General features: G+C 39.1%; 1 protein-coding gene across 3 annotated transcripts in view; it reads right to left on the bottom strand.

The window, feature by feature from the left end:
* Positions 1 to 226: 226 nt before the first annotated feature.
* Positions 227 to 10,928, bottom strand: part of LOC140076494 (phosphatidylinositol 3,4,5-trisphosphate 5-phosphatase 2A-like) — an 85,546-nt gene continuing 74,844 nt past the window's right edge. For all 3 annotated transcript variants that reach the window (XM_072123022.1, XM_072123020.1, XM_072123023.1), the window contains 3 exons: positions 7,515 to 7,593; positions 5,205 to 5,414; positions 227 to 474 (listed from right to left, as the gene is read on the bottom strand). In XM_072123022.1, the coding sequence (XP_071979123.1) occupies positions 453 to 474; positions 5,205 to 5,414; positions 7,515 to 7,593 (311 nt within the window). In that variant the 3' untranslated portion in view covers positions 227 to 452. The remainder of the gene's footprint in view (positions 475 to 5,204; positions 5,415 to 7,514; positions 7,594 to 10,928) is intronic.

The following is a 10,928-nucleotide window of genomic DNA, read 5'->3' as shown; positions in this document are numbered from 1 at the left end:
TTCCATTTTTATATTCATGCAAATCAGCTATTTGGTGCACCAAGGGCGGGGACATGCCACTTAGTACAACTAGTACACCTGTTTTCTTCTTCCTTTGCTGTTCAGCATCACCTGGAACAACTAATTTGCAAAATAACTGAGACTCCATGCACAAATAAGTCATTGCCTTGCACTTGGTGACCCTAGAAACAAAAGTAATGAATACAGTTTGTCTTTCGACAGGATCTTTATTAATATTTTATCGGATTAACATTAATTAACGGTTGGCTTGAATTTAGTTTAAGTATTTACTGCTCATAAATCAGTGCTGCCATCTACTGGTCAACTGTCATTTCTATTTGCCCAGTAACCTTGATGGGATATTTACAAATAATAATTCCTTTATTTATATAGCGCCAACATATTCCGCAGCGCTGCGCAGAGCTTGCCAGATCAGTCCAGTTCATCATCAATCACATCTGTGTGGACAGCGGTCTGTTAAACAAAAGAAACTTTAGAAATAACAGATAAAATGTGTAACATACATGTTAAAAGAGCCTAGAAATAAGAAGTGTGCTGCATAGGTTAACCATTTAATCATTTGGATTTGGCATAATCTTTTTATTACATTCCCTAAAAAGTAGAAACACGTTAACAGCTGAAAAGATGAAAGACTACTTCAATGTAAACACCAAAGTTTCAATACTTGCAGAAATTTCCACTGCTGGATTTAAAAATATGCATAATAAAAATAAAAAATGTATTTTGACACCAAAAATTCTGGTTATGTGACACATATTTATTCAATTTAAAATTACACCCACATGAATGTCTCTAATTAACACTTAGATTATAACAGCCGTCTTTATTATCTTAATAAACTAGAGACACTTTTCAAAAGAAATTAAGGCCATCACCATTCACAGTGATATAAACTCATCCACGGGAGAGGAGAAAACGAATTATATTGTATTTAGTCTTCTGATGTCATTTTGCCAAATGTTGTTATAACTAAAGAATATTGTGAAATCCATTATTACATGGCCATCAGAAAGCTCAGCTTGGCATCAAAGTCAGTGAATTTATGCCTCGGCACCCAGTTACATCGTCTGGGGAACCCTTGGATTGTTGACACTCCCGACTGAAGCCACTGATCGGCCATGGGGGTCCCATGACCATTACTTCTAGAATCGACAGACACCTATCCCATGGCAATGCTAGAACAGAGAGCCTTTGCAGAACATACAGCTTTCTTGATTGGCCATTCTGTAGACTGTCCTGAAGGCCCTACAGACATTAATGGAATGGAAGACCAATGTGTGACAATGGTCAGAATCCATAATAACTCAATGGAGGAGGAAGCCGAGGATCACAGAAACAGTCCCCACCCATTGGAGAAACTGCTCATTAAACTCACAGATAGTAGGGATGTAAGCTGCTCGAAAATGAAGACTACAAGTCACTGTCACGGGCACCCCTGCGATCCCCATCTCGGATGACATGCCCTCCCTTGCCCCTCCCTGTGGCGCCGGACCTTCCTGCGCCCCTGGACCTAACTTACCTCTCCGCGTTTCTACTCTCGCCCGGACGGTCAGCATTCCAGTCCCCGCCGCTTAGGGCGCGCGCCGGCACTCACAAGATTAAAAGTGCCAGCGCACTGCTAATTCGTGCTGGCACTTTTCAAGAAATGGATAAAGCCCGGCATTTCCCTGCATTCCCTGCCAGATCTTTGTGCTCAATCCCTACGAGAAAGCTGTTTCCTGTGAGTTATTCCTGTGTATTGACCTCCCGTTGTGACCCCGGACCTGTTCCTGATTACGCTCCTCTGCTGCCAGCCCTGACCTCGTGATCCGGCTCTGACCCTGAACCTTTGCCACCTATCTTGACGAGATTGCCTGCTGACTTTGTACCTCGACCTTGGCTGCCACCACGGACACCTGTGGAACAACCTGGTGGTACCATGCCGCAGCAAGTCCAACCCGTTTTATTGCGGGCTCTGGTGAAAACCAGGTGCCACTTAAGTTACGGTACCAGGTGTTGGCTCGCGTCATTGTCTGCGGTGGTCCAGGGGGTTCACTATCCCAGAAACCTGACAGTCACATATTGACCAGAATCTGTTATTCTTTGTATGGATATTTGTTATTCCACAATATGGATTTGTAGTTTGTTGAAAAGTTAGTTACATTTTGAAGATAGAAATTGGAGCCAAACAACATTATATACTAGTTCTCCAAATTGCATATCACAAGGTACAGTTACATGAAGACTGCAAAGTTCATGTCAAAACCATGAAGATGGAATTTTGCTGCTAATGACATCTAAACTGGATAAATATGTAGATGTGAACATTTTTTAAACAAGTCTGAATATTTACTGACTTCCTCCATTACTCACAAGGGATATTTCTCCTCTTATTGTATACATAATATATGGCATGCAATAAACCTTTAGAGAAAATTATCCATGTTTCACTTACTGTAGTCACAAGATATTTTATTGTCTATTCAAAGCAGCCATAGCAACATAACATTTCTCATATATATAGCGATATAGTATGGCAATAATGTAAATAAAAATGTATATAGTGGTGAAAGCAAGCATTTTCCCATGACAGACCACTAGTTCCTGAATTACAACATTTTACACCCCTTCTTCTGCCTGTCATAGTTGACTTCCAGTTACCGTATCCACAGATCACAAGTTAAAATGGAGGTCTCAGGCGGATATACATTCAGTTATTAGGGGGACTTGTACACAGAATGAATTATTAGGGCAATGTGTGTAAAGAGGGTGCTGTATATAAATTCAATTATTAGAGGGAACTCTGTATATGACATAAATAATTATGAGGGCAGTGTGTATAAATTATTAAGGGGCAGTGGTTTATAAATTCAATTACTGGTGTTTAATTAGCCAAAAATCAATATATAGACACCAAGCAAGGTTGCCATACAGTGTTTTGGGGGCCAACGTTGCTCTCACCTTGCAAATATCAATCTTATACCAGCTAGTCAAGTGAGATAACTATAATTCAAAGCTTTTTAATGGATATGCATTAAAAACCAACATCTAAATAATATCAAATACAGGCAGTCCCCGGGTTACATACAAGATGGGGTCTGTAGGTTTGTTCTTAAGTTGAATTTGTATGTAAGTTGGAACTGTATATTTTATCATTGTAATCCCAGCCAGAACTTTTTTGGTCTCTGTGACAATTGGATTTTTAAAAATGTTGGGTTGTCATAAGAACCAGGATTAACACTAAAGCTTCATTACAGACACCTGTGATAACTGTTACAGCTGTTTATTGTAGCCTAGGACTAAAGCACAATAAATTACCAATATCCAGAGGTCCGTTTGTAACTAGGGGTTGTATGTAAGTTGCGTGTTCTTAAGTAGGGGACTGCCTGTAACACTAAAATCATCCAGTGCATCCAGCCCAGATGGTCACAGTATCACTGGGATGAAACAATGTACACACCAAATCCTTAGATAGAAAGTCTCTTGATCTCTTACAGACACCGATGTAGTAGAAAATATTTGCATCTTACCATACATGCTGGTGTCTGTACAGAGGTACCTGGTAGGTTCCTGGGTCGGGAGTATAAGTCCTCTCCTGGGGACTCTAGAGACCAGCTAGGGATCATGAGTGTGGCCACTTCACTTGGGCCCCGCTTATCACTATATTAGCCACTCTGCACATTTGATACCCCTTAGTGACCCCATAACAGGGGCCACTGTATCTAATTTTTAATGTCCGCATTTCACCGATGTAGACCCTCTGATGAATCCCATGTGTGAAGAAACGCGTCAGGGTGGGGGGGGTGCAGGAGTAATTTTGATTTTTCATAGGGCAAGTCTTAATGGTACTGCCCTTGTAAGGGCGGGAGACAACTCCGGGACGACAGGGAGAGTGAAGGGGCACCTTTGATTTCTCCTCACATCCATTCCTCCCCAGGAGAGGACTTATACTCCAGACCCAGGAACCCACCAGGTAACTCTATACAGACACCAGCATGTATGGGAAGATGCAAATATTTTCTACTACATCTATGTGCCTGTAAGAGATCAAGAGACTTTCTATCTGAGGATTTGGTGTGTACATTGTTTGATCCCAGTGATACTGTGACCATCTGGGCTGGATTCCCTGGATGATTTTACTGTTATTTGATCTTATTTAGATGTTGGTTTTTAATGCATATCCAATAAAAAGTTATGAATTTTAGTTATCTCACTTGACTAGCTGGTATAAGATTGATGTTGGCCCCCAAAACTGTGTATGGCAACCTTGCTTGGTGTCTATATATTGATTTTTGGCTAATTAAACACCAGTAATTGAATTTATAAACCACTGCCTCTTAATAATGTATACACACTGCCCTCATAATTAATTCTGTCCTATACAGAGCTCCCTCTAATAATTGAATTTACATACAGCACCCTCTTTACACACATTGCCCTAATAATTAATTCTGTGTACAAGTCCCCCTAATAACTGAATGTATATCCGCCTGAGACCTCCATTTTAACTTGTGATCTGTGGATTGGGTAACTGGAAGTCAACTATGACAGGCAGAAGAAGGGGTGTAAAATGTTGTAATTCAGGAACTAGTGGTCTATCCTGGGAAAATGCTTGCTTTCACCACTATATACATTTTTATTTACATTACTGCCATCAATTACTGGTGTTGGCACTCCATAAAGAGATTATGGTAATAAGTAGGTTCTGTATTCAAACTAATCAATTGTTTGGTGCTGTACAGAAATGAATTAGTAGACACTGTGCATTATTTAAAATAAAGGGGGTACTGCATGCATATTTGAGGTAGTGGAGTACAGAGACTAATAAGGGGGTGATATATGTAAATTAATAAGAGGGGTGCTGTATATAATTCAGGAATGCTGTTTATAAATTAGGGGATTATATTGTATATTATATAATAAATTGTGGATGCTGTATAAATTATAATGAATTAGGGAGGCACTACAGGGGGCATATATACTTAGTAATTTAGTGGGTTGACTATATATTTGTTATGGGGCACTATACAATAACTTATTCAGGGGTGTAGTAAATATAATTTATTAAGAGGTCAATGTTTTATCAATGTATGCTGGGGATACAGTGTGGTCAATCCTGTTCTTGTTTTGAGTGGTACCCACAAATCACTTACCCCACAGATAGCCATGAATTACAGATGTCCTGAAATAGGTTATTTTTTTACCTGAAGTTGGGTCTCTTAGCTTGAGATGATGCAAATATACATTCTAAGGCATCTCTAAATAGTTTTTGCTCGTGTTGTGGCATTTTCTCTCCCCTCATTAGCTCGGAGCGAGGCCTAGGAGATGTCGGTGTGGAAGAGCAATTTATGCTTTCAAACAGAAAATATTCAGCATTACTGTAACTTTCACAGCAAATACTTGCAGGGCGTGGTCTGAAAAAGAGAAAACATTTTACATCTACAGGAGTTGCTCTTGTTAATTAAAAACCTCAATACTAAAGGCAATGGATAAACACCTAGGATGATAATGTAATTATGCAATAACCGGAGTGAGTTATTTACATACACATATGTGCATATATTGGAGACAAAACTCTTGAAGATTCAACCAATGTCTTCCAACCGAATTGCCTGCTGACAATATTTGGATGTAATGTTTCTGTTGTGGCTAGACATCCCATCTGCCTGACTATTTGTTCTGCCATTGATAGACAGAGTATGTATATCATACATTAGCTTAATCAAGATTAATGCAATAAATCAGAAAGAACCATGTGCTATGCCAAGAATACAAATTTTATTAATACATAGAAAAACACACCAAAAAAAGGGGAATAAAAACATTTAAAAAGGAACACAGTCCTCTACACATAACCAGAGGGAGGGTAGGGTATATGATAAGTACCCATAAAGACCACCTCCCTATACAGCCCCCAAACCTTTTAAACCTGTCCAGCAAATGCAGTACAACAAGTAACAAGCCAAAAAAAGGTATATGCCAGAAGTACCAATGGAATGTGCTGCCCTGCAAAGGTAGGGGAGCCAATATAGCAAAAGGTAAAGTATGTGCAATGATAGTTACCAATAGGCGCTGGGCTGGCAGGGAAAAAGGGGGAGAATGGGGGCTGGATGAGGCCCCACGCGTATCGCCACACCCAGTGGCTTCCTCAGGGGAGATTAATCAAGATTAATGAGTTTAAGCAATGGCTGAAGAATAAAAGGCATAACATATCATACACAGTAGTATTTTCTGTAGCTTTTCATCCTACACCTTTTGATACTACCTACAGGGCCATTTGCTGCCCAATGGTGACCCACCCTCCTTTATACAATATGGGGGGAATTTAACATGCCCCGTCAGAGAAGACATGTAAAAAGCTCCATTTCAACATTTTTGTCAGTTTTCTGTGAAAGGTCCAGCCTTCCATTTTTAATAGCTGAAATCTCTGCCCGGTCTGACCTCATTTCAGTTTGAGTGCAGGATTTAGTAAATCTGACAAGCAGTGCATCAGTTGGAGAAATATTACATTAATACAATATATTCCCCCTATGTGTATAGATATGGGTTTCATACAGATTGTATATCTGTGTCTATGCACATGAATCTGACATTTCAATATTCTGCATCATCTCCAGAGTCATACTACCTCATCTCATACTGACTTAATGAGCCATTCGCAGTTTTGGCATAACAAGTAATTTGTACTTACTGTAGACATGCATGCTTTGAGAAAAGCACATGCTACTGGAAGGAGCAAATTTATTATTGTTATTAAGTAGAAAACATCTTCTGTTTGTATGCTTCTGAAGACTAATATGTTTGTATATTCTGCCTTCTGGTGAGCTACAGTATTTTTTGGCAGTCATTGTTGGTTCACTAGCCATAAACCTATTCATTTAGAGGTGATGATATGACACAGTTGAAAGGGGTTGTATCCCCAATGCAGAACAATACTAATGCGGTTATGATTTAACATGCTATTACGCGTCTTTAAACAGTTACTATATGGGAAAGCAGCTGCCCAAATAAAAGTTATTTTTCATACAATAAAAAGTTACGTATTTCTTCAATATTAACTTTTTATTGTACAAAAAAAAAATGGAAAGTTTTTATGGATTAGGAGGAAATAATGACAGCTTTTGATTAGAGATCTTAAAAACTAGGAGCAAGGAACATTTTAAACAGGATTCAGCAGGAATGCTGGCTATATTCATTACTAGATTTATCTAAGACATGTGTGAAGGAAACCGCGAAGTTTCGGACCCCTGAAGGGTACGCAAGGTCTTTTAGTTATCCTTTTATAGACACTCCCAGAACGCACGGGTTCCGAGAGGCGCAGGAAGTGATTTAAAATAGTCCACACAACTTCCGAATATGGCACAACAATAAATCACAGCCCTGTACAGTAGGAGCTGCCACCAGTTCTCCTTTCATATAAACCCGGTCCAGGCTGGGGAAACGTGGGGAATTTGAGTAGGATAAGGCCCTCCTCCCGCCAGTTTACATTTATCACAACATGTATGATTCTTTACCTGCTAGCACATGCTGATGAGCGTAAGCGGCTACTCATAGTGTCAGCTGCATGTTTAGCCATTACAACATTTTCTCCAACTGTAAAGATAGTAAAGCGTAACATGATCAGGAGAATGGGTCATATTGGGAGTAGACATATGTTTAAAAGAGTTGTAAGAAATTTTGTAAACATCATATTAAGATAAAAGCTTTTCTGCTACTCTAATACAAGGGGTCCATTCATGCATTATGTAGACAACTATTCTATCGGAATAGTCAGCATGTAATATTACATTTGCCTTAGCAAGTATTCCCCAGACAATATCCCCACATGTAACTGATTAATGAAACTGGACCTATGGTAAAAGAGATACATTATAACATGGCCAATAATAACATCACACTAAATGATGCCCAAAAAGGAACAATGTAGTACAGAAATACATTAGATGACCTGTGTCCATGGGTATTCCTTCAGTCTCTCCGGTGTGGTTTCTTGGACTGCTCAAGTGACTGAATGAAAACCATTGACTGACAAAGGAAATGTCATCCACATCTGAACAGGTCTTGAATATCCCATATTTATCTATGCAGACATTTTACATATGTATAGTATCTGGTATCTAGTAGTGCCACTGTTTTAACAAGTGACTGCAGGTGGAATGCATGGACCTGCAAATAACAATACTACAGTACAGAGAACTATAATATATATGTATTACTATTCAATGGCTGGGTAAAGCAATTCTAAGCGTGAAATAGACGGTCATCATGCACTGCTTTCCCCTATGTGTTACATCTTTGAATAAAGATTTTTGTACTTAAACCTGTGAGTGCCACTTTTGAATCTGCTTAATGTATATCATCTCAGTGTATATATACACCTAATATATAATATACTGCAGTGGGATAAAGTAACCTGTTAAATTGTCTAATGACTTTACTCTTTAGAGGCAGTCGCTGGATAGTCCTATTCTCCTTAGAGGGTTGAATCATCAATTAAATTTTCTCTGGGTATGGAAAGAGTTAATCTATCCTGCTTATCCGTAGGCAGTCTGTCAGTAACAAGGAACCGAGAAGCTGCTTTTCTTAATTATATATATAATTTAAAGTTTACAATTATTTGATGTTCTATTAATTTCCACACAAATAAATAGTGTTTATGTAAATCAGCCTTAAGGGCTCCAGGCCTCACCAGGCACCAAACTGCATGCCCTATACAGCCATTTTAACCCCTATAGCCCTCATCCCTTGTCCCCTATGTCATCATGAGGCGGAGGGGACAAGGAATGAGGAGGCAGCAGGAGTGCTAGAAGTGCTCTGGGCGGGGTGCAGTAAGAGTGCAGAGGGTTTCCTATAATGTCCACTGGTTCATTTACTTTAACATGAAACACTTTTTTACAAAGAAACACCCAGTACTGGTGATGCTATATAGAGGTTAAATGATGTGGTAGATTTTCTTTAAGGGTAAATGGATAAATTGGGGCTTTCAGATCACATATATGTTCCACCTACCGTTCCCTTTACTGCTCCTTAAAGAACATTTGTTATCAGCCCCATACCTTCTGTGTTATCTGTATCCTTGAACTCTAATCTCCTGACTTTGCCTTATTTTTCTACCTCTTCTGTTTAGTGATTTTGTACTTTGCTGCCTTATATGTTGTGACCCAGCTCTGTTGAGTCCTCTTATTGGTGGGTTCAGTGTCAGGGCTCACTGTCTTTTGTGTTCCTTAAAGGGTCATTACATTACCATATTAAGTACTGAAGCAAGTCTAAAAATTATATCACACGTAAAGTGTAACTAAACCTTCAAAATAATTGCATAAAACTAGAGTGCAGATGATTATAGAAATATTACAGTCTTCTTTATTAAACAAATATGTTCCTGTGTCCTTATTATCCCGCTGCCTTTCTTATTTCAGCAGTTTGTAAAATTAGCTTTCTACTGGCAGCTCAAAGATAAAAAGTTACGTGTAGAGCTAAGTATTGAAAGGGTTAATCACTAGTATCATTATATGACTTAAATGGACTGGCCTCAAAAGGCTTTCAGATAACGGAACAAAATGAGCAGAAACAACACTTAGAAGCTGATTTATATTGGATGTTACATCACCTGTTCTATAATTTATGAAATATAAAAAAACAAAGGTGTAGTTACACTTCAAACCTTCTTTTAACTGATTAAGGACCAGGCCCTTTCCTGTATTTTCATTTCCATTTTTCACTCCCCAAATTCCAAAGGCAGTGAAAATGGTGAAAAAACGCATTTGCGCCATTTTCTTGTGGGTTTGGATATTACGGATTTCTCTGTACGCCCCAAATGACATGTCTATTTTATTCTTTGGGTTGTTACGATTAGGGGAATACCAAGTTTGTATAGGTTTTATAATGTTTTCATACATTTACAAAAATTAAAACCTCCTGTACAAAAAAATTTTATTTTATTTTGCCGTCTTCTGGCGCTAATAACTTTTTTATACTTTGGTGTACAGAGCTGTGGGTGGTGTCATTTTATGCGACACTTGATACTATTTTTAATGATATCATTTTTAGGACTGTACGACCTTTTGATCACTTTTTATAGATTTTTTTATATTTTTCGAAATGGCAGAAAAGTGCCATTTTCGACTTTGGGCACTCTTTTCCGTTACGGGGTTAAACGCATTGAAAAACCGTTAATATATTTTGATAGATCGGGCATTTTCAGACTCGTCGATACCTAATGTGTTTATGATTTTTACTGTTTATGTATATTTATACACCCATGCGCCGCCATCTTTTTCGAGGCTGCGGGCAGCGATCGCTGTTATAACACACGTGATCGGTGCAATATGCAGCAAAGACTTACCGGCTATGGAGAGGGCTCATCGGCTATGGAGAGGGTGCATTGGCGCCGTCTTTCACGCCACGGAAATCAGGGGGCGTGGCTGTCGGACAACCCGACGGATTCGGAAAAAACGCTGAATTTAAAAAACTTTTGTGTACAAGATCAAGCACTCACATGCTCCAGGGAGAAGAAGGTGAACTCCGGCAGACCTCGGGGCAGCAGCGACACCTGCTGGATATCGGGCGCATGACCTTAGTGAATCCCGGCCGATTCCTCGTCGGACAACGTGCCACGGGATTGCGACTGGACCGGGTAAGTAAATGTGTAGATTGGAACTTAGTTTAGCTAGTTAATGTGAGACATATTTATTACAACTCCATTTCTGTAGAAGTCTACAATTCATGGTGAAACATATGCATATTGTTTAATTAACTTTCCAAATATAATAAATTATGTGAGGGAAGGACTTATATTCAATGTGTAGAATGGTTGAACTATTTGCCAATTAGTATCTCTTGAAGCGTCCAGGCAGCTTTCACAACATCCTGGTGTCTTTACAGCCTTTTAAACTCTGAAATGTTTGTATATTCCTGGACTCTCCCCCCCT

Source organism: Engystomops pustulosus, chromosome 9 (assembly GCF_040894005.1).
Source record: "Engystomops pustulosus chromosome 9, aEngPut4.maternal, whole genome shotgun sequence".
NCBI lineage: Eukaryota > Metazoa > Chordata > Amphibia > Anura > Leptodactylidae > Engystomops > Engystomops pustulosus.
This window is presented reverse-complemented; position numbering and strand designations above follow the sequence as displayed.